The 25,368-nt window shown below is 40.0% G+C and overlaps 1 protein-coding gene across 1 annotated transcript in view; it reads right to left on the bottom strand.

The window, feature by feature from the left end:
* Positions 1-25,368, bottom strand: part of tenm1 (teneurin transmembrane protein 1) — a 281,619-nt gene that overhangs the window by 67,143 nt on the left and 189,108 nt on the right. The window contains exons 19-22 of the mRNA XM_007554794.2: positions 19,596-19,739; positions 19,009-19,261; positions 16,543-16,563; positions 6,145-6,377 (exon numbers count right to left, since the gene is read on the bottom strand). Of these exons, the coding sequence (XP_007554856.1) occupies positions 6,145-6,377; positions 16,543-16,563; positions 19,009-19,261; positions 19,596-19,739 (651 nt within the window). The remainder of the gene's footprint in view (positions 1-6,144; positions 6,378-16,542; positions 16,564-19,008; positions 19,262-19,595; positions 19,740-25,368) is intronic.

A 25,368-nucleotide genomic window follows, 5' to 3' on the forward strand; every position in this document is an offset into this window, starting at 1 on the left:
ACAGAACCATACAACGGCCCTCCACCACTGTCTCAATTGGTTCTCTGATCTGGCACCTTCAAGAACCCTCTCTTCCCATTTGGACCCGAGTTTGTGCTCTGAACCTAGCGATAAGTCTCCGGATATCAGCCTCTTCTTCCTCGTAAGTGTCCATCTGTAAACAACCGCTCTTGAATGCAAAGAGAGACTTAAGATCCTCAATGATATTCATCCCCCACAATCCCTGGAATCCTTTTAGACTTTTGCAGGTGAAGGTTTGTGTCTGTCAACACAAAAATGCACTTGCTGTCCACTGGCTTGTGTTTCCAGAAGTGAGAGTCTGTGATGGCTGCTACGTTGGAGTCTGTGTTTATTCAGACTCTGAATAGCGTCCACAGCCAAATCTTTAATGATCTTATTCACAAAGCTAGGCAGAATACATCCAGATGCTGAAATTGTTACAGAGCCTCTCACTTTTTATTCTTCACGCGCTTCTTACATACGCCGTCTTCTCTCAACTCCTCATTCCTGTGACAGCTACATATGGTAACATTTTTGCCTCAAACTACATGCCCCTTTACAATTGTACAACATGTTAATGAATCTTTTCAGTTTCAGTTGCTTTATTTTAATCAGCTAACTGTTACCTATTGAAACATTTCTAAAGTGGATTAATTTAAGGTTTTAGATAGAAATCTGATGGATTGCACCAGAAAGCAGAAAGTACCTCGACACTGGGTTTTGTTTTTTGTTTTTTTTGGCAGCATAATGATACTAAACATATGGCCAAACCTAAACAGAAAGACTCACCAGACACAAAATTTACTTTATTTCCCTTCGGCCATCTGTCTCAGAATTAAATCCTATAGAGAAACCCCTGATGATGCAGAGATTGTACAAAGATGAATGGTGAAAGATCCCTCTCTCATTGCACTCAAAAAGAAAAATGCTGCCAAATAAGGAAAGCAGGGATTGTGCAAAAACATTGACAGCAGCAGTACTAAATATTCTCCCCCACATTGATTTTGTGAAAAACTATTATTTTGTGACACAAAATTTCTTTTCCCTCCTGAAGAAGTGTACTCAACTTAAAAGTTTGATTTTTTTTCCAAAATGTTTGGTAAGAGATTATTTAACTGCAACTAAATCTTCCCCTATTTTAGGCTTTTTATACAGTTTAAGTAGGTCTGTTATTGCATCCCCCCTCAAAAAGAATAAACCCAGACTAAGTACCACTGTATAAACTCTTTCCCTGGTGTTAATTGGGTGCGTTTTTATAAAGAACGATAATGCACTGATAAATCATTCTCCTAATACTTAGTGATATGCCAAAGAGAGGAAAAAGCACAAATCAAATTACCACTTTCAAAAACATCCACAAAATTTAACTCCTTCTCAAACGGAGACGGGGCCTCGCTCCATCACGGGCGCATTCAGAAACCACAGATACATCAGGAGCAATTTCACGATCAATATCCAACCCGACGTCGTCGAGGCGCACCCGGAGCCACAACCACACACTGCCGAGAACCATAAGATCCGACGCAAGTCGTCTTTTTACACCTGATCATCGTAACGCCGACATGACACGAAAGCAGCGGAAAACGAGGTCTAATTAGGCTGGAAGTGAACACACCTGTGTGTGGACAGCTACGACAGGAAACAGAGAAAGACACTGTGCTGCTGTGAGCGGCGATGACTAACAAAAACGAAACGAGGACACACTGCCAAGCCTAAATAATGTTCTCCTGGCATATTATTTCCATAATTCCTGTAATTTGTGCTTTGTTGACGAGCAAAAACACGGCGTAACCCCCTTACTTTCAGGGCTTTCTCCTTTAGCGTTTTGCGGGCCGTGAGCGTAACACAGCAGACCTTCTTTTGGGAAAAAAAACCACTGAGATACTGCAGAAAGGAAAAACACAGGTGCAGCCGGCGTTGGTGATGGCCTTATTCTATTGAAGTGTTACCGACTGACGGTAAATTAAAATGAAAAATCCAAAAGAAATGGAAGTGGAACACCTGAATGGACTGCAGCCACGTTATTAGTTTTATTATTCACACCTGTGCCTTTCATGCTGTATTGTGGCAAAGCATCAATGCAACCTACTTTTTTTTTTTTTTTTTTGGCAAAAGCAAAATCATACCACTGTTAATTTTGACATGGGTCACAGCAGGAAAATTAAATAATTACCTTTAAAGGTAACTTTGTCTGTCTGTAATAATCAGTGGAATTAGATGAATAGGAAGTGGGGGGGGGAAATTGAGTTGCTTGGTTAAATCAATTTCAGTTTTTAAAATGCTGATAGCAGAGTAGAGAAAAGGGCACAAACAGCATGAACCCCTCAATCTCTTCTAGCTAGCTGCGCACGTGATGGGGTGTTTTTGTGGTAGCGCGCAGTCGGAACCTTGAACCAATTAAGCGTTATTTTAATGCCCCAGGACAGTTCACTTTTTTCTCTCTCTCTCTGTATTATTCCTCTTGCAGCTCAATTGCTGCTTTACAAATTCAACGAGTTGCAAATCTTGGGAGTGGATTGGCAAATTCGGCCAAAATATTAACTTGAAAATCAACCCTGGCTGGAAAGCTCGGGGGAGTGTTTGCCATCTAGGCAACATTTGCGCATCAGCAATCGCAGGTGAACAATAAATGCTTTAATTGAAGCATCAAATTCAATCAGAATTAGGTTTGTATTGTGAAACAGAGTATTGATTCTGTGTGTATGGTGTTCGCTAACTAATGCTTTGCACATAAATCAAAAATAAAGGAATGGGTGTTGTTGGTGTAAACAGTATTCCTATCATATAGCTTAACCAGTCATGCCTTTGTGCTGTGCCACTGTATTCAGAATAAAACATAAAAAGAACACAGAAGAGGTGGTGCATTGTTGTTCCCTGATTAGCTGGGTTACGCAGCCCCGTGTGTGTAAGATCTAGCAGTAAAATAGATGTGCTGCGTTTTGATGACTTTATCCAGAATGTCAGACGATTTTAAAGACTCCAAAAATGCCATGTGAAACCATTTATCAATGAACCTGCAGTGCTTTGCAAAAGTATTAACACCCCGTGGGGATTTTCAACCATTTTTTATATCGGAATCACGGGAAAAGCATCTGAAATTCATGTGACGGGCCAAGGCAAAGGGTGAGACTTTATTTGAAGGGGTGTGCATAAGACTGGCATGACACTGTCTTAAACATGACTTAACATCTGTTATAAACATGAAGGAGTCTTTATGACTGTTGTCATGAAATGTCATTCGGTAAATAATGACACATTTAATGCAAAGTTGGCACTTTTAATTGACTTCTAATACAACATTGTAACAAAAGTGTCATTATTTACTGAATGATACTTCTTGACATCAGACAGACATTCATGAAGACTCCTTGATGTTCATAGCATGTGTTATGTCATGTTTATGACACCGTCATGTCAGTCTTATGCAAACCCCTTCAAATAAAGTGTCACCATGTAAAGTAGCGCAGAATTTTACAGTAGAAGAAAATATTTTTTTTTACATACAGAAGACTGAAAAATGTGTGCATTTGCATTCATAGTCAATACTTTGTCAAACTACTTTTTGACACAATTAGTTTTGAATGTCTTTTCATCAAAACAATTCTTCATAGATTTTGGCTGCATTTTGCATGTTTGTTGCCCTGCTGGAGATTCTGCTGTAAGTTAAAACTTTTATTGATTTCTCCAGGATTACTTTGCATTTAGGTTACCATCAGTTGTAATAAGCTCTCCTGCCCAACTTTAGAAAAGCATCTTTGCTACATGATGCTACCACCACCGTGTTTCGGAGTAAGGAGGGTTATCTGCTGAGTTTGTATGTAAGCCATAGAAATGTAGTGTTGGTTTTTGTCGTCTTTAAAAATGGCGATGTGAGAATATTGCAGCCAATAACTCGGAGGACACAGGCTTATTTGAATAAAGGAGGGTACATTTCAAACAAGCCCTTATTACAAATGCGTGCACCAATTTGTGAGGAATCTAATTGTAAAGAAAAATCTGCATACAGTGTTTCCTTATAGGCATAAAGACAGCACGCACACACAGGCCTGTCGCGATAAACGATAAATCAATTAATCGCACGTTAATTAAACCTATGGACATCATTTTAATTATCGGCTTATCGTCTCTTCCTGCCTTTTTTCTTTCTGTTGATGACACTGAATGAAAAAAAAAAGCTCAGCTCTGGTGCTCTCCACTGACCCTCCCTTCCTCATGTCCTTAGTGTAATGTCCAGAGCACACTACACGAGTTGTCGGCCCATTTTCAAAACCTGAGAGACACATTAGCCGACAGAAATCCTAGGAATAACGGTTCGATCAGGTTCGTCATGCCATGTGATGTCCAGCCACATGGGCACAAACTAATGGCTACAAGTCCAGTTAACTAATTTTAAAACCAGGCATTAATCAATGCTTTACTAGAATCTACCTGTGATGCATGTGGCTAGAGTGGGCGTAAAGTCCTGACTGAATGAAAATCATTATAACCTATTTATGTCACGTTAACGAAGAACAGCTGAAAACTTACCGGGTTTGTCAACTGCGGTAGCAATTTGGCTCCAACTCCTCTCCTTGTCATTTCTATATTCTTTGCACGAAATGTTGAATAAATGTTAATGTTGTTTCCACATATCATCTCCGATGTCCGCTGGACTTCAGGGTTGCGCTACCTGTCACATTCAGCGTTAAGCTCCCAATCGGGGAAAAACCCCGATTTAGATTGGAGCCGCCACGACGATCTACCATAACACACCACACACTGCAGGATGATTGGTTACAAAATCACCAGCGAGAATCTTGGATCGCCCAACGTTCTAAGATTGTCGTAAGGGTAAAATAGGGGCAAAAAAATCATGTAGTGTGAACTATTGCGTCAGGATGTGCCCGTCTTCTCTATTTAAATCTAGTGATTACTGAAGGGAAATACAGTATACAGACTTCATAATCTGCACTCTTTTGGTTGAATGCAGTATTTATTTCCACTTTCGCTTTATGTTGTTTAGTTTTTTTTCAAGTACGTTTTTTGTTAATGGAGACTGAGAATCCATTTTATTTTTGTTTTTGGTTGTTTTGTTTTAGTTTATCAGTTCCAGTGTTATGTGTTCTTTTGAAAAGTAAAGTGTATCTATCTATGGCAGGAAATCACATGCATTATTAGTCATTTCCATTAAATCAGGGTCAACTGGTCTTGAAACAATATTATCGTTTATCGCAATAATTTTTTAGACAATTAATCGCTCAGCAAAATTTGTTATCGTGACAGGCCTACACACACACACACACACACACACACACTGTTTCCAGCAAATAGCTTTGTTGCTTTTTAACATTTTGGAGGCAAGAACAAAAAGAAAGAGTTTCAAATGAGAGAGCAGGGACGGTTTCCATGCGACCCACTTCACATTTTCAGATTCCTTGGATTGATATGGCTAATCATGCACTCAGGCAGCAGCTTGGATTCGATATAAACATTCACACAAATCACACAGAGGTGACACTGAAGCACAGTGTTGAAAACAAAGGGTGTTCAGCTCAAACAAATGTAAGCACCAAGCACTTCCTTGCCAATATAAAAGCCACAATAACCCACAGAACGTCATGATTCAACAGGGATTCATAAAACTCGTATCTAAACACTGTCACACATATTGTCTTGAGTCTGTGCGATCAACTTGGACTGATGTATGAGGGAATAAAAACTATGTGCGCAGCCGTACCGAGGTTATGGAAACGATCCGGATCAGATAACTGCCCGGAGCGCACCTTGATCACGACTTTTCAATATCTGAGCCTCAAAGCAACTCAGAAAAGGTTATAAACATTCATTTTTATGAGACCATTCCAACACATTCTAACTGTTCTGTATTGATGTTGCACTTAGCGCAAAATGGAGAGGCGAGGAGGGAGTGAAGTACTTGCAGACTGCTCAAAAGGAGTTGTCACAGGATGTCCGCTGAATTAGCAAACGCTTCGCCCTTCTGCTAGGCGTACACCGATGTTACCAAACACTAATCTTTGATCACAAATCTACGAGAGAGTCCTGAACGGACGATAAACAGAAACAGACTCTTGGCACCGGTGCGGAGAAACTGGGAGCGGACAGAGGGAGCAATTTCTCAGGGCGCGCTGAGCGTATCATCCTTACCTCGAGGGTTGTTGAGCGCCGCTTCGGTGGCCTTCCTGCCCTCCCCGCAGTGGCTCTGGTCGAACGGCAGGCATTGCTCTCCCGTCCCCGCCACTACTTCAAGGTTGCGTGCCGGATCCTTGGGCTGCCCCAGGTTCCTCACTCTGTACACCCTGCGGCTGCTGGTGTCGGACACGTAGAGGACCTCGCCGACCGGGTCCATGGCTAGATAATACTTGTGTGCGGGGCTGGTACTTGAGAAAGCAGACAAAGTAAGATGATAGTGAGGTGAAAGTGGAAACTGGATTTTCTTTTCTCTTTTGCAGAAACACAAAACGAGTATTTAGGACGGGAACCGGCTTGGATTTGTACAACAGACTCTCTGTTATGATTACACAAGAATACGAGTTGAAGAAAAGTTACTCGGATGCAATCAGGTTATCTCAGTAAATAGGATTAATATAAGACTCTGACTGCGCTGAAGTAAGATTAATGTCCTCTCATTTACATAGTGCAGATGGCCACAGTCTCAACAGCCCAACTGTGAGTAGTGCTTCTAGGATTGTGCTGCGAGTAAAGATCATTATTTTCTAATAAAAAATTCAGTAATCTACATACGCCTGATTTATGGTGATGTGAAAAAAAGAGTTTCTATAACTATCCATATAGTCATGGGAAAAACAGAGTACACCGTCCCATGATTTAGGAGCTTATAGAACCACTTTTAGTTACGATACCACAAAGCAGTTGTTTAATGTTGTTTCCTATATGAGATTTCTTTACAATGCAGTGTTGAGATTTGCAGACGTTTGTTCTGGCAACTCTTTTACAGTTCTGCCTCTACGTTTTCAGCAGCCAAAACTGTGGACTTTGACTGTACTTTGCCTTGATTCTTGATCTTTTCTGGGTAATGAGAGAAGGGGAAGACATGCAGCAAATGTTGCCAGGCCGGGAATCGAACCTGCAACCACCGCCACAAGGACCAAGTCCTCAATACGTGGGTCGAGCGTTACCCCTGCGCCACAACAGCACTCCATTGTTCTGATAATGTTGATCGAAGGTAATGAGTAGTTTCTCTACAGTCTAAGCTTTAGCCTTTAGACCAGGGGTGACCAATACCAGTCTTCAAGCGCCAGAGTCCTGCAACTCTGAGATGCCTCCGTGGTACATCACACTTCAACCAAACAGCTGAATTACCTCCTCAATGCAGCCAAGATCTCCGGAGTCCTACTAATGACCTCGTTATTTGACTCAGGTGTATTGATGCAGAGACTCGGGTGAAAGCTGCAGCACACTGGCCCTCGTGGTATGGAGTTGCCCTGCTTTACACCAGACAGTCTAACTTTGGCTTTAGAAAACTTTGGTATCCACAGGAATTCATTGGTCAACTCAATGACAGCAACGTGTCAAAGTCAAACAAGCACAAAGCATTACATCTCCGCCCCTGTGGGTGTTGGTGCTAGCACGCTATGTTTGGTTTTCTCTACATCTCTACTTTATGTTCCAATGACAATTTGCAGAAAGTCTTGTGCTTCATTCAGTCATACAGCCATTTTGTTTTTGGAGAGAACCTTACAGCCTTCAGAGCAAACAGCACATGTTCAGTGTTTTTCCATTGTGGTGTTTAAGATTTAACATTGTGACGGCTGACGAGTCTAAGATAAAGCTTCTGGCTTTTTAGGGCATTAACACACCTTTATGCTTCAGAGCAACAACCTTCTAAAAACCTGGATTTATAGAAGTTGTAACATTGATAATGTTCAGTCAAGTGCTTGAATTGCACCTTGCTGCCATGTCCCCACCTGAACCATACAGAACCAGCAAGTGTGACTTTATGTGTTCATATAAAATATCCCTCCCTCCCTCTATGTCCATTCATCCATGATTATTCTTTTTCTGGATTTTGGGAGGATAAAGGGAGGAGAACAAGGGTGCACCATCGACAGGCCACTAGGCAACATTTAGGCAAACGAGAAAAAAAACATGCATGAACAAAATCATACCTAAGGACAATTTTGAGAGATCAATTATCCCAATATGTATGTTATAGGGCACTTTTCCATTAACTACACAACTTAACACGACTCGACTCTAAATTGCATGGTTTGAGTCATTTTCCCTTACAGTTAAGTGCCACCTAAACCCAACTTGACTCCAGAAACCAAAAATTTATGTGACTTGATCTGTATGAGACACAAACACAACAGAATGCGAGAGAAAAACCAGACCGGGATTTTAACCCAGGACTTTATTGCTGGAAAGCAACAAGGCTGACAACTGCACAATTTTTATTTTATTTTATTTTTTTAGGCATTTTACGCTATTTTCCATTACCAGCAATGCTTTAAAATCCATTACTGTGTATGTGTTGCTCGGCGTTCGAGCGAGGTCGCTCTGGGTCGAGCAGAGCAACTCAGGATGACGCCCTGCACTTTTTTCCCAAGTTAAAAATTAATAATGCAGGTTCAACGGTACAACTCCACAAACACTAACACAGAGGAGAGGCTCACAGTATCTCAGTGTCTGGAGCAAATGATTAAAGATATATTGCGATCCAAAGAAAAAGCTGTGATTCGGAAGGACGTTCTAACAATTTGGGAGTAAAAGGTGAGGTTGAAAGTCTTTTGCTGCCTAAAAACTATGAGCTTACTCTTTCTTTACAATCTGTTTACTCTGACTTAGAATACAAATTGATGTCTAAATAAAATACTTTCATCAACAGCTTTATTCCCTCAAAAAACATATTGCTCCGTTAGTTGCCCCCTCCTCGCCGTACTTTTGAGATTTTGATTTCAGCTCCACAACGAGCACAGCGCTCTCCCTCTTTGTCCTGGCAAACCTTCAGCACAAACCATCACAGTTTGGCTTTTTTTCTCACTGCACTGCCAAGAACAATAAGATTAATATTTAAGAACAGACTCTGATGGTTTGGTGTTCTCTCCTTAGGAGGTTGGCAGCTGTTTAACCTTAATGTATGATAATAAACTTGAAGTTGAAGTAAAAAAAAGAAAAACTGATTTTAGGGCAGTTGAAGCAGTCGTTTTTGCAGGGTCACTGAAAATCTCTTACTTTCTTGGCACCGCTGAAACTCATCCGAGAGTGCCAGACCTGCAAACTTCACCTTTTTTTTTGTGTGAGGTAAAACTTTTTAGTGAAACGGAGCAGCAGTTTAAATCACTTCGCCTGGGCGCTACTTTTCCTTTTTAAATCCTTTGGAAGAAGAAAGGTTTTTCCTTTTTAGGTGTTACCATTACGGTACTGATAGTCATTAAAACTTTATTTTCCCCATGACTATACAGCTGAAATTCAAAATAATAGAGAAAAAAGTTATAGCGCGTACCTTCGACGTTTTACTTTCAACCAGAAGCCACAGAGATTCAAATTTTTAACAAAAAAAAAAAGAAAAGAAAAGAAAAAGCTGTTATACCTTAGAAACTTTAAGGTATTTTTTTTTGAAAGTAAGCATTTCTGTTGAAAAATAAAACTAATTGTCTTGGATCCAGACAACCGCATTGCAAAAAAAGAAAAAAAACAAAACAAAAAACATTGGGGACTGTAAGCTGACAGTATTTTAGCCATTTCTGTATCTCTTTTACATAATTTAACTCAGTTTCTGAAGCAAACTGTTCTCTTCTTTGCTGCGAAGAGCCCCTTATGGAGACTGTGGGTTTCGGCTGGCGTCAAACTCAAAGCAGGTTTCTTGAAAATTATCAAATGTAGAGTTTTTACCAGTAAGTTTCAGGTCATTATTCTGCTGCCATGAACTGCAGAACTCTGACATTGGGCAGTCTGTTAAGTGCCATTATAAACTAAAATCAATGCACCCTATACTGATTCTGGGGAGCCGGGACAATGAGGCGGTCCAAGGACAGCTAAGTGTTCCCCGTGTCTCTTGGTGGAGACGGTACTCTTTTCTTAGAAGGCTTAATTGTTTTCTTTTATAACCGGCTGCAACACGGCACATTTTCTCTGGACTGTCGTACATTCAGTTGAAACGATGAATGATCACAATTATACTCCAAGTCTCTCTTGTTCTCTTCCGACCATTTCAACGGTCCTTTTAGACAATATGATTCGAGGTTTGTACTTAGAACCAAATGCAGGGAAATTGCCCTGGGTTTGTTAAACAAGCCTCTTCTCCAACAGCAAATCGTTCTGATCACGCTAAAAAGAACTTAAGTCAATCGCAACAATAAAAAGTCAGAATGGTTTTTTTTATTCTTTTTTTTTTTAAATCGCGGGGTTCTTAAACTCCAGAACCAGTTTACATCATGTTTTGAGTGCAAGTTTCCACTCGTAAAAGGGTTTTCTGGCTTAAATCTATCACACTGGTGTGCTACAATGGTTTAACTTTAATCTTTTTTATATATATGCTAGACTAACAAATGCCTCATAAGCAACAAATAAGACTTTTTGTAAAGTTGTTATTGTTTTTTTCTTGATGGACCTTCCGAATCTGTGGATCAGCGTCGTATGCCGAGCACTAATTGGATTCTATGAGGCCTAGATGTCACAAGGAAATTGCGACTTGTACAAAGGAGTTGAAGAAGCGCTTGAAATCGGCGCGTCGCAAACAAAGATAAGCTCAAAAGAACCGGAGGTCGGTGAGCCTGTAGCGAACTGTAATGACGAGCGCAGCTCCTAATTCTGCAGGAGCGGGACGAATCGCGTACCGTTGACGTGTTTTGTCCGTGTCTTTATTTAACCACAATGAAGTTTGTTTAGGAGCTTGTTTGGAGCGCACCGAGTAGAGATGACATGACTCATATTTAAATGTTCCACATTTACATGAATAATACTGTCAAATCTACACACCTTTTCTTCTTTTTTTTCCCAAGCTATTTTAAAATATGTTTGCAGAAAGAGAGTCCCGTTCATATCGAAGCCTCATATGTAACAGAATGTTTATATTAGGCGCGATGTCACGATGGCTTACAGTGTTTTAAATGAAATGCCAGAGAAAGCGCCTGCAGGAGTCGGGTTTCCTCCGGCTGTATGGAGTGTGGAGCCGGCCGTATATCGTCGCTCACAGCAGAATCATTTTTTAAATTAGTTTGGTTTTCACAGACATGAATGGCTCTTTGTGTTTAAGTATATGAGCATGTTTGGGCTCCTGCACTTTGCTTATTTACTTTGGCTAGATTTATTTTTACGGCGTTTTCTCGCTGGACACAGAAATAAAATCCACTGTATGTAAATTTAATTGGCCATAAAGTATCTTATCCTATCTTAAGTTTAAAGGGACAGGAACATTTTGTGCATTAACCACTTGCAAACTGTCACTAAGTTGGAAGTATTTCTTCTGTGTCATTGCTTAAGTCTCTGTATCAGTCAGAATAAGTAAAATAAATGTTATTACATTATTATAAGTATTCCAATCATCACTATATCACTTCTGCATTTTAGTTTTTAAATGAGAAACAAAATTAAATGACATCTTTGTTTTAAATTTTTGTGTAAGTATCATACACAAAAAATGTGTATGATACAAAATGTGTATGATACAAAATGTGTATGATACTTGCAGTGGTAAAACAATGCTATAAAACTCAGCAGTGGAATCATAAGAAACAATAAAATAAATAAATAAATAAAAAAAACATGGAGAGTAAAAACTGAGAAAAGAGTTGAACCACATGAACTAATCAGAGGAGATGTGGAGCAGCTGTGGCAGAATGGAAGCAGGAAAACTGAGGTAGAAATTAATTAACTCAACTGATCCAACAAACCAAGAGAGAAACAGCCTGACGGTAATCTAAAAGAAATAAATTGAAATGCACAAGGAACAGAAAACACAAAAGGAACAAAGAAATATGGCAATAATGAATACAGATAAAGGAACTGAGTAAAGGAAAAAAAAGATCAAAGGAAAAAAAAGATCAAAACAAACTCAAATGTCAACCAAAACACTTGTATTTTTCTTTATTTGATCTGTAATAGTTGGTTTTCTTAGTTAATCATTACTTAGTTGATATTGGCTAAGATATTTCTACAAAATGTTACAAAAAGGTGTATATTTATATGTGTCCTATATAAATATGGCATCTTAGTTGATTAGCAGTTTTTTGCACTGAGGTTATCTGGGTGGTTTTATGTGAGTTTAGTCTCAGGCCGACTATTTGCCTGCATAAATTACACTTATTTACATATCAGACAGAGACGAGGAGCTGCATGTGTAAATACAAATATGCAGACCATAGGTTAGATCGGTGCAGCGTATAATTCTTACCATAAGCTACATCCTCACACATTTTCTTTTTAGACCCAACACCTCCAAGACCACTGGCGCATTTATTGTTTTTAAATATGCCATATTTCATCACTCATATCTTATGCATGCATGTATCCCAGACAGTGTTTCTGCTTTTGATGCTAGGTGATGTATATTTCATTTGATGGCTTTAGTTGTTATTCTCATCATTTTTCAGGGGGGTGGGCGTATTTGCCGGGATATAACAAAACAAAGCGGTGACAGTAAAAGGAAGGCAGAGCAATATCAAAGAGTGGGTGTGTGGGTGTATGTGCGTGTGTGGGGGGGGGGACACATGTGAAACCCAGACAGCTACTGCAGCTAAACCCGGCCCAAGCTGAATGAGTCATGTGGACGCTCTATCTTACAAAAGCTTATTGAGCTGAGGTCTCAGACGTGAGGCGGGCTTATGTTAGCATTTTGTTAGCCGTCACTGCAGGCCTCAGTGACGGCCTGCATATGTTTGCATATCGCAAACATAATTTACCCTTAAAGCGACTGCGAGCTGCACTGTGCCAACAACGTCACCGTTCAGCCGCGCGTAGAGGACTTGACTTAATGATGCACCATGGCTGTGGTTCGTTAATTACAAAACCTTTGATATCACGAGGCTATTGTGTTCGACTACTGAGACCTGAACACAATGATTCCCCGTCAAAAATAAAAGGGGGAATTTAAATTTTGCACTTTAAACACAGCTAACGGGGGGGTTCAAAGCGATACTTTGTGCTCTGAAATCCAATGTCAGCTGGGGTCTGGTCAAAGGCTTCCCGCTAATTAAACCTGAAGACATCCTGATAAAGTGGTTGTTTTTTTTTTCCCTTTGCCTTTTTACTGCAGCTATTCAAAAAAAAAAACACCTTTCAATGGAAACTTGAAATGTCAGGAAACAAATTATGTTGCCATGCTTTTGCATCTTCGATACTTTTGCTCATTTAAGCCGACAAACCTTTGTGTTGTAGCTAATAGGCTCCTAAAATGTTCCTGTGATTGTGACCGCAGGTAAACGCTGCTAACCTTTACTATTAAAAATAAGAAGAAAAAAAAACAAAAAAAAAAACATCCGTTTGATAATGGTCTCCACCTTTCAGCAACCCTTAAAAAAAACACACACAAAAAACAACACAGACAGGAGTGCTGTCAGTCATCGAGTCCATTAAGTGCATAACTGTTTACAGAGTTCAGCCCTGAACTGCACATCCATAATTTAAGCTGGATCCTCTGAGAGTTTCTCACCGGCTTTCAGAAAGTGCCACAGCTCAGCAATGCTCGGGACATTTTCTCGGGGCCTGCTGAAGCTACCACAGAAGGAATTTGCATCGTGCATATTACAGACTGCAAATCATTTCTCTGGCGTTTTTCCTCCGCTTCGATCCCTGCGCGGGGAAAACGAGCGACAGCAGCAGCCCCATCACAGGCGCTCCCCCCTTGCAGTCCTTTCTGGCTCCTTCCACAGCCGATGACAAAACAACGATCAGAGTTGATCTACTGCAGCTGTTCTTTCTTCTCATCTCTTTGAATCAACCGTTTGGGAACTCAGATGGCAAAGTTAATCAGCCTCCCCCCCCTCGCACCTCCTTGATCAGATTCAAAAAGGGACAAAATATACGGCGGTTTCTGAGAGGAAGCGCTTCGTATAGTTTCCCTTTAGAAAGCACCTTGTTTTAAAGCTGCTCCCCTTTTTTTTTTTTTTTTTTTTTTTTAGCTGATAGGCACTTTGCTGGGAAGAATGCATGGTGAAAAGCTTTGAAAGTTGAATAGGAATGAATTATTAATGCATCTGACTTTGGTAGAACAATGGAAGAGAATAAAGAAGAAACGCTAACATACTACTAACAGTAAAAAAAAAATAAAAAAAAGGCAGCCGTGGAGAGGAAGAAGGAGGCAGGAACTAAAAGCAAAAACCTCCAGGGGGCGGAAGAAAGAGTCTCCAAAGTGTGGCCTAAGAAGAATCCAGTTCATGCAAATTAAACCCAGGATTCCAGATCTTCTATCCCTCACATATAGCAGAACTCCAGTTGTATGGATGTTTTTCGATTCGTTGCATTTCACAACAGCATTTGACCAGCTCAGACCGGTTCATTTCATGTGGATTTAAAAGTCAACGCAAGACGTCGGACATTCAAAGTGTTTAGCAACAATAAACCCGTTCAGTTTCAATGATACGTCCATTAACATGTTTTAGCTGTTTGAAGCACTTTTTGCCGTCCCTCATGACTAGACGGTTTGTTTGCAGCAGATATTGACTCCTTGATTCGTCTAATCGTTGTAGATAAAACATCGCTTTGCCCACTTCATTTTGATTAAACTGTTTTATCTGCTGGGTTTTGCTTTTCTTCCTCTCTCAGTGTGACTTATAAACAGCTCTGCTCTGAGCGTTTCAGTGTTTCGCAAAGATGTTCAGACACACAGCACGTAAAACTACATTTTGTCTGGTTACAACTAACTTCAGTGTGTCTTATTGGCATTTTTATTTGTGACAGACCAGCATGCAGTTGTACATACATATATTAAAGTGGAAAGAGTTGGGTGGGAGTTTGTGATCAGCCACTTCAGTGCAGAAAACCAAGTTGTACCAGTTGTTTTCAGAAATCATCTAATTGTTAAACGGGTTTGTTTTTTGGATTTTAAAGATATAATTGCTGTTTTTATTTTTATTCTAGGTTCAGAAAAAAATGAATCTAGGTTTGGTGGCAGAAAGCTAAACATGGTCTTGACCGTACGCTCCCCCTCGTAAAACATGGCGGCAGAAGCGTCATGCGTTGAGTTTGATTTTATTCTAGCAAGGAAAGAAAAGCCGATAACCGCTGGATAAGTTTGGTGGAGATTACAACTGGACAATACTTTAAGAAAACTGAAAACGTGTAGAGTTGGTTGGAGGTTCACCTTCCAGCAGGATAAAAGAAAACTTTAACATACAGCCAGAGCTTCATTAGCTTGAGCTAACAAATAGCTCAAAGTCCAGAACTATATTCACTTTAGGACATGGGTTGAAAATCTATATTTCCATCCAGTCTGAATTTATTTTGCTGGTAGGAAACCCTAAATAATAATAATAATAATAATAATAATAATAATTACAGTAAAAGTTCCAAACTTAACCAGGAGGCGACCAAATACAAATTCATTGTCTGTTTTATTCTGTGCTGAATAAATTATACTGTAATTGCGTAATAACAAATACTTTTAAAGTTTAATATGAATATTTTTGCGAGGCACTGTACTTTCATGTGTTTTTTTGCGGTTAAATCCTTTTCTTTCCCTCAAAACAATTCATTACTTCCTCTATTTTCTTGCAAGGCCTCACATTCTTTCCAATTAAAACTCTGGCAACTGCAGCGCTACCCTGCTGAGGTAGCGCTGCTAATGGGGGTGCCAATTCCCCCAATTGGCACCCCCAATTGGGGGAACAATGGCTGAGGCTTCATGGTTTGAAATTATACTCCAAATTGCGATATTTACATTTCCACACTGCGTGCGGCCGTATGTAAAAATGAAGCCATGAACATCTACTAATGTTGTGATATTTACGTGGCCTTGTAACTGTAGCACGTTGGAAATAAGAGTTCCTCAAACTATAACTCTGCGACTTGAAATCGGATAAACCATCTTTCTCAACAAAAACACCCAGAAGCACACCGACACACACACGCGCACACACACACGCGCATACACACACACGCATGCAGAACCCCGACAACATCTGTTTAATCTTCTGTCGAACACGGCGCATCAAGCTCGGGGCAGGGATGATGGTGAAGCCATTCCCAGACTTGTGCTTTTATTTCGGCTCAGGGAGCAAACGAAGCCATACACCCCCACCCCCCTGCACCCCAAACAGACTTTTAGTAATCCCCTAAAAATGAAATCCTTGACATTCTGGCTGATTTCCAATTTACAAATTTAATATCGCCTGGTGGAATTTTAAATAGGGATTTAAGAGATCCAACCGCAAAAGGGAGGAGTGCATGAGGAGTTGATGGTCGGCTTCTGTTCGCCCGGGAGAAAGTCGGCTCAACGCAGTTTTCAGCAAATAGACCCGTCTGAAGTGCAAAGAGCCATTTTACCACATCTTCCTGTTTTGTTTTGTTTTTTTTCTCTCGATACGGGACGTGTGCTCGCAGTTAAGATACCGGTATACAGATAAGGAGCTAATGAGGGGTTCTCACCTGTGTCTGGTGTCCCGGTTCCTGATGATAAGTCATGGAAAGATGTTTAAGAGAAGAAAAGAGAACATAGTTACTACAATGCCAAGAAAAGACGAACAGGTAACGACAGCAATGCAAAGAAAGCAAAACACAGTGAAAAACCAGAAAACAGTTTGTACAGGTTGATGACCTAATACGTTAAATATGGAGGTTTAGCATTGAGAGCTAAACTACTTAATTTACACATTAATGATGCCTGAAAAGGATCCTTTTTTTTTGCAGATGACACATTGTTTTCAAGGAATGATTTCAAATCTTTTCTGAATTAAATAAATTATTATTTTTTTGTAACCAAAACGATAGATGTGATTCCCATGGAGATGAATTTTCAATAGGGGTATCTGAGGTCAATTTTTTGGGGGTAAGTTTAGTTGGAAGTGTTACATCCAGTGCTATGAAATACATACTTGCCCCCATAAAGGTTTTTGCTGTTTTGTCACAATTATATATGTTTTTAAATGATTTGGCCTTTATCTAGGAGAGAAAATGTTCATCCAAACCATACCAGTCCAATGTCAAAACATAATTCCCCACCCCTGAAAAGTTTAGGACAAAGTCACCGGCCACTCCCAGGCTTAATTATCACCAGAGCTGTAAAATCAGGATATTAGTTAAGTACGACCAGAACCAACAAACCGTGGCCCAATCTAAAGAAACTGAAGAATAAATAAGAAGTAAAGCTGCTGACATTCATCACTCTGGAAAAGGTTTAAAAGCCATTTCTTTGGGGAACCGGTGAGCTACAGTGAGAGCCATTATCCGCAAATGGAGAAAAAAATGGAGCAGTGGGGAGGCTGCCTCGGACAGGCTTACCGAAATAAATTACTGCAAGAGTGTATTGACAGCGTGTCGCCAAAGACGCAGAACTACATATAAAGCTCTGCAGGTCTTATGTGTCTCAGTTAAGGTCAAAGTTCACGATTCAGCAATAAGAATGAAAATCGGCATAAATGAAAACCACGGGAAAGATCGCAGGCGGAAGTCGCTGCTGACCACAAAGAACACAGAGCTGCTTCTGATATTTACCAAAAAGATATCTTGGTTACAGTGGGTATGCAGCGCATGCAACGCATCGGGGCGCTGCACCAGAGGGGGCGTCAAAACCCCGTCTGGAGGGGGCGGCGCGCCGATGATGTCCTCACATACACTTCAGCGCGTCCTTATGCTCCTTCACCTCGCGCACATAACGGGGTAAATGTAGCGAGTTTTACCTTTCACGTGTCTTTGTCTCGGGGGTAGAGCGAGTGTATGTGCGTGTGCACCCTGACGTACCTTCCTGAGGGGGAGGGGGGGAGAGTTGTGCGCCGATTTATGTTTTCGCATCCACCTGAATAGTGTGTAGTTGCGACCCTGCTTGATTATCTCTACGACTTTTGGGCAAATATTCTGTGAACGGATGAGAGAAGCACTGATTTGAAGTTGTCTTATGTTAAATTTATCTATAAATCCTATCAAGATCTTCGGGTTACGTACCAAGACGACGATCCTAACCAAATCAGAACAGCTACCACCGCATGGATAATTAAAGAGAGAGTACAAAATCAATATTTCGGAGTGGCCTAGTCAAAGTCCAAACTTGAGCACAAACCCTTCCACACTTCTGGAGTCACTGGCAGCCATTATAAACACTTGATGGAAGTAATTGCCCCAAGGGTTATAAAAATAAAAAATAAAAATAGGGCCAGGTTAGTTTGGATAGCTTTTTTCTATTAAGTTAAATAATTTGAAAATTAAAATTTTATATTTGCTCAGGTTGTCTTTGCCTAACATGCAGCACATATTAAAAGTGCAGAGTAGAGATTAAATAAGTTCAATAAAACTGAAAATCTGAAGAAATTTAGACACTGCAGCCCTCTCATATTGGGATTAGGTTTGATTCAGATGGCTGTATTCCTTCACATTAAATATTAAGTTAAACAGGAAGCTTTTTGGCATTTCCTCCCAGGGGATGGGGAGGTATCAGATAGAGACTCCATGAAACCAGAAATATTAGTCAGAGGTACGATAATGACAGCAAATGAGAGAGTTAAGTTACATAAGAAAAGCACTCTGCAGGACAAATGACTGTGCAATCCCACTGAGATTTTACGCTTGAGAAAATACAGAAATGGGGAATGTAGTGCCTGCAGCACAGTAGGAGATATCATCATAATCCACAGAAAAAAAAGAGTCTTTGTTTCACAGAAAAGCTGCTCTCACATCCTAAAGAGGTAGATTAAGGCCTGTGATGTCTGAACCTCACATTTTCTGCCTTTTGCTTAAAAGACAAACTTCAGAGCATTCAGCTGAGATCAAACAGATCAGTGGTGCCGATGCTAGCCCAGAGCTAATGCAGAGCTAACCCCTTATCGGCTGAGCTCAATTTTTCTTAATAAACATAGAAAAGCACTGCGCACACACGAAAACGCCCAAGTTCTCAACTCTCACTTGAGTTCCAGTATGGTCCTGGTGTATCCGTCCGGATGCACCCTCCGGATGAAGTTGAAGTCTCCGATGTAGAGGGAGCCGTCGGGCCCGCTGGCCAGCGCCACTGGGGCGAACAGCATCATGTCCCGAGCCGCGCCGCTGCAGCTCGGGCCGCAGGGGACGCTGCGATAGAAACCGTTCCCCATGACGGTGCTGATGACCGGGGGCTGCTGGGATAGGAAGATGTTTTCTCCATTTCCTTTATGCAGGATTCCTGAGGAAACAGACACGCAATAAATCTTTAAAAGCCCTCAGAACCATTGCCTGAGTCAGTGCAATCCCTCAGGGCAATGCAATCCTAGTTTTTTTTTTTTTTCTGAAGTTTAACAAAACAAGTACTATGAAAAGCCGCATCCAACTTTTTGTGCTGTCTAAATTTCCAGAAGTATGCTGACTCGTTCAAATTGTTTTTATGTTAATTTAACAAGATGACATCTTATAAAGTCATTTATTGTGGCACTTTGATGGCTTATGCGTTAATGATTGCCAACAGAAAACAATCTAAAAAATAGGATAACAATTCAGGCCAAACTGAAGAGTTCACCCACCACTGCGAAAGTTGAGAGCGTGGTGTTTGTCCAAGGACCAGCCTCCAAGATTAGAGGGCACCAGTTCAAATCCATGCATCAGAGCTGTCCTCCTTTCCCAGTGGATGACTCCGGGACATGACTCATACTCATAACCCACTGATACTGGAAGGCAAACGCAGACACACAACAGAGCACTTCAGTTTTGTACAATAATTGTTTCGACTAGGCCCTACTACAAGCATCCGTGTACACTGACATTTTTTAAAAGGTTAAAGTTTCAGAATCGCAAACATTTCCAGTCTTATTCTTCCGACTTTTTAGGACTTTTTAATGAGACGCATGAGAAACTCAAAAGCTTGCTCCGCCCATTGCTGCCACTGCTGGTCAGCTAGTCAAAGAGAAGAATCCAAAGATTTTCTCCAGGTTACATGTTTGGAAACATGAATAATTGTTGTATGGAAAAAAAACAAACTCCGTACAATAATTATGGTCTATTAAACTGCATAGTTTGACAGGCTAACAAGAACATGCTTGGTAAACAGTCGATTGTAAGTATCTGAGTAGATAGCCCAGCTAATTGACCAGCTAATATCAGCATTTTATACTTGTGTTGCTTTATAAAGAGCTGAACAGTAAATATGTTACAATAAAGAACAAATTTACTTAGCATGTTGATTTTTAATGTCAAGTTTCTCTCAAAATATCAAATACATTATCTTAGATAGCTAGCTAGCCAGATAGCAATAGCTAACAATCTGTCAAAGAGTTATCAAGCTGTAGCTATTTATCTAGCTAGCTAGTTAGCCATCAGATAGATAGATAGATAGATAGATAGATAGATAGATAGATAGATAGATAGATAGATAGATAGATAGATAGATAGATAGATAGATAGATGCCCTTGTTTAGTCCTGACAATAGCTTAATTTCCCCATTTTAAACAAAACACTCCAGAACCACTTGAAACCCACATTTTGTATGCTTTCTGTGTCTCTCTGAGAGCTGAATTGTATTGAGCACTGAGTTAGATGAAAGGCGTTGTAGCGAGACCTCATCAGTGTAAGTTTTTGGGAGAGATCAGCGAGAAGAGTAGGCGTAATCAGGAGTCCGTCTTCATAAGGAAGCCCTAGAATTAGCCGCCTGGCCTCTCAGATGTAATGATACGCTGTGTGTGGTTTCCCTGTGTGAGGAACAACCATCAACAGCTCTCTTTTTTCCTTCTTTTTTCTTTTTACTTGGCAGGGGGAACCATGCTGCACCAGCAATTTGCTGCTTAAAATATGCTAAAAGCCAACAGGTGACAAAACTGTTGGAGATCTCAAGACATGTAAACACAAACATTTATGTCGCTCTTTAATCTGCAATATCACAGAGAGTACGGTCAGAAACAAGTCTGTGAATGAAGCTACGGCATATTTTAAGACAAAAATAACCTGCTAAAAAATGTACGCCTTAAAAACAAACCAATCAAAAATGATACAGTATATTTTTTTTCACTATACAGTAAGGCATTCATTTAATAGAATGATGTGAAATGCTTGCAATATATCATTTGTAGTAATACACAAATGGGGCTGGGACTAACAATAGAGCGGTCTTGAGATCATCTTTAGAAATTAAAACAATTAAGAATTATAATGATAAAGCATATTTCAATAGCTGCAAAAAGATGAAGCTAAATGTATTATAGTACAATGTCAATGTGCCTCTGCGTAACCAAACTGAGTGGAAAAACAAACACGACACTTCTGTTATTTGAAGGTCAAAACCTGCACATGCACATATAACATTATGAAAACGTCCTTAAGTTTTGATCACTTCACACATTCAGCGGATTTAACATTTAGATGGCACGTAATTATTATTTTGAGAATTAATAACCATACATAAAGAAGAAATGGAGTGGAATAATAAGACCGCTCTTATTAAACTGAATTGTTTTCCTTGCCTTTAAACAAAGTTCTTGTTGAGATACAATATTGGAGTTAATTTATTCTTAAATGTGCGATTAGCTGTAAAATCATAGTTATTTTTTTTGTCCTATAAACCTCAAAGAGACACTGTGTGAGGGTTATGTCGGGGTTTTTAATTAAATTCTGTCATATTCTTTGTCTGTAATCAAAAATAACATGACGGGTGACACACTGTGGATGTTTAGGTTTGCTATGAATTTTTTTTTTTTGTACTTTCTGATATCAGGCTTTGTTTTTCATTACTTTGTATTTTGGTGTTCTGTTTGCAGCTTGATAAAATCATATTGGATTTTCCCATGTGCTGCTTTTGTTTCTTTTCTGTATCTGTTTCAGTTGGTCTTGCTTTCTGCTCTTCACACACCACCTGGCCTGAGACGCTAATCAGCATACCTGTTACTTGTTAGGATGTTTTCGACTCGTCCATTTGGTAACTACGGAGACGGGCACTTTGTAGCAGCAGGAGTTTCAACTATAACTTTTCATTGGATGCATAATGCTGCAGAAATGTCTCCTGTATGCCTTTAAAGTAATGTCTAGGGCTTTAATAAGACAAAATTCCAGATCATGGATTCAAAACATTCATTATGTTTTCAACAATGTCCTGTGGACAGATGAGATACAAGTAGAAACATTTGGCTATAATGCTATGCATTGTAACCATAGCGATAGATCTGGTAGTTTTTTTCTTTTTTTTGCAAACATGGAGTGTGGGTATTCATCCAACCAAACAAAACGATGACTTCATGAGGGGAAATTTAGATTTGGAACGACTGAGAGAGAAACTAATTTAACAACAACAAAACAAATGTGTGGGGTCACTTTAAGGGTGCGTTCACACTGCAGCCTGAAGTGACTCAATTCCGATTTTTTGGCAATTCCGACTTTTTTGCCGGGGCCGTTCACACTGCCAATAAATGCGACCTGTATGCGATCTGCAGTCTGAACGGGCAAACAACCTGAAAGTGTCCCGCATGCGCAGTAGAGGGCGCCATAGCATCAGTGTTCTAAGTGTTCTGCCAACTGCCATAAAAAAAAGAAGTGCTCAGTGTTTGCGGAAGTAAACATGGAGGCTAACGGTGGAGCTTAGCTTACATATTTGAAGTTGTTGTCCGGCCGGAGCAGCATATTAACAACTTAATCCTCATATAATTCGTCATGGTTGTTGTTTTTCTTCCCACTTGCGCATTCAGGACGCAGAATAGTGAGATTTCTTGAGAAACAGTGACGTTCAGTTCGGATGAATACGACCTGAACGTTAGGTCGCATTTGAATCGGATACGTATCGGATATGGATCACATTAGAAAAAGAATCCGACCTGTGCTGTTCACACTGCCATGAAAAGATCGGATACAGGTCGCATTACGTCAAAAAAATCGGAATTGAGTCACTTCAGGCTGCAGTGTGAACGCACCCTAAGACGGATGGACGTCCTCACAATCTGACAGATTTAGAGAACTGTCACATTCAAATTCAGAAGTACTTTATTAATCCCAAAGGGAAATTAAGTGTTGTAATTCATATTAATTCAAAATTCTTCAGTTATTGTAGATGTGAATTTGAAGAGATAAGAAGAGATTACCTGTAAAGATTGTGAATATTGCTAAGCCAAAATGAAGCACGTTCACAGACTGAATCAAAAATACTTTAAAGGTGCGGTATTGTGTATTTTTCAGGTACTTAGTGCCATTTTATTGCACAATCAAGTAACTATGTTGCCTTCAGTTGTTAGAAAAATGCTGTATTTTTATATCAAAACTGGATGCCTTGAAAACTGAATGAAACACCTTGAAATTGCCCTCTGTCACTTTAAAAAGCTCCTGCTCTTTCCGGCGTCATTACAATGTTTCTCAGTTACATGATTTACAACCGTTCGTAGGAGCTGAGAAGTATTTCGCATGATGAGCTGACCAGACACACATTTCCACCAGATGCTCCTTTCTGCTGCTGCTGCTAGTTTGAAGGAACTGAGTATGGGAGGCATGGAGCTCCATGACGCAGAAGCTTTGTGGAAGTAGGCGGAGCTATGTGAGAGCAAGCGTTTAGGCACCCTCGAATGGTTGCCATGGGAGATTAAAGAATTTCTCAAACATGCATGAAAGAATGACGGCCACACTCCAGGTATGTTTTGATGAGGGAAAAACGTTATAATCTGATGTAAAGCAAAATAACAAATTCTACAAAATGCCTTCCCTATGATACAGTATTGCACCTTTTTTTTATCTTAGACAGATTTCTCTGTCACATGACATGAAAAACAAATTACTGCAGTTTAGCATTTTATTAGGGGTGCGCAGACTTTTCAGAGCCTTAAGTAAACTAAACATTAGTATGGAGTACAACAGAAGCACAAGTAAAGTTTGGGAAACAAAAACAACTGACTAACCTCACAGTCTAGTTAATCATTAGTATAATAAACAGTATAATTATTGGGTGAGTGAACAATGAAACAATTTGACATCCCTTACTCACTGTACGTATAAATCCAGTTTTTATTGCTTTCGTTAGTTTGATTTTGCATTTCTCAAAAGAAAAAAAAAATCTATCGTGCTTTAGTGAAACATCTGTTCTCACAGCATCTTCATTAGGTGATGATGTTAAGAAAGGCAAACAACAAGTTAAACAGTGCAACGACTTCCAGGAAAGCTGAAAGCACCGGAGCAAATTTTTTCAGTGGTGTTCGGTGGGAAACAACCACACAAAAACAAAACATTAAACAGTAATTTAGTGATTTGTTTATACCGAGATGAAAAGCCTTGTAATTATCTTGAGGCAAATGCATTTTTTTTTTACACCTGGCATGAAATCACAGTTCACAGAGAATCCGAGGTTAGGTTTAGCAACCCGACGTGTTTTGTGTGATTAAACCATTTGGCACGTCAGGTTAGCTTTTCGACGAGGATCCAATTGAGAACCACGAGTTTTCAACGATAGCTACCAATTTAGTCACCATTTAGACTCTTATGGTGGACAATGTCATCCGGGAACAAATCCCTCTCATCAATCAAGGTGAAAAACACACATTCCTCTATAACCAAAGTGTTATTTTTAAGGTCACTATGTCAGTATAGAGAAATAAAACAGTGGGTGTCCGAGACTCTGTGCACCGTCATTCTAGATTGATATCAGAGAGGCTAAATGAAAATAATGATATTCTTCAGGGGGACGAAGGCTTGACATATCTGATCCTCGAGCCACAGAGGAGCGGTTGTCGCTGTCAATCACCGTTGGCACTGATCTCTCTTAACTGGCCTCATTGTAGACCCGCGGGCATGCGAGCTGATTAGAGCTCAAGGGAAAAGCAGAGGGTAGAGTCAGCATAAAGACAAGTTCACAATGCTGGAATACGCGAGCAGAGGTGCTTGGATTATGCACCGAGCTCGGGGAGATTCTCTTACACAGAGAGAAAAGTCTCTGCAGACACCCAACGCCAACTTAAGTCTCCACTCGGAGTGCACAATCGATTAGGTGATCGGGGGAGAGGGAGAATAATGGGTCGTTTGGAACACAGTGGATTCAGAGAGAGGATGCAGAGAGGAAACCTTACCCCGCTGAACTAAAGTTCTCCATCTAGGAACTATCTTTAAGGGTCATTTAGTGAGTCCATTTGCTTCATATTTTGAGCTAAGGTGCATTTTAACCTTGTTTTTAAAGGATTGGAAGGGAACATAGAGGCTTGAGAAATGTGAAGAAGTGTTGCTTTCAAAATGTAACTATCAAAGTGAAATTAATTGCACTTAGCAGGGGTGGGAGATGTGGACATAGAATTTTAGAGCAATATTTTGAGGTACAACTGTGATAAGAGGTTAATATATATATA

This window comes from Poecilia formosa, unplaced genomic scaffold (genome assembly GCF_000485575.1).
Source record: "Poecilia formosa unplaced genomic scaffold, Poecilia_formosa-5.1.2 Scaffold66, whole genome shotgun sequence".
Classification (NCBI taxonomy): domain Eukaryota; kingdom Metazoa; phylum Chordata; class Actinopteri; order Cyprinodontiformes; family Poeciliidae; genus Poecilia; species Poecilia formosa.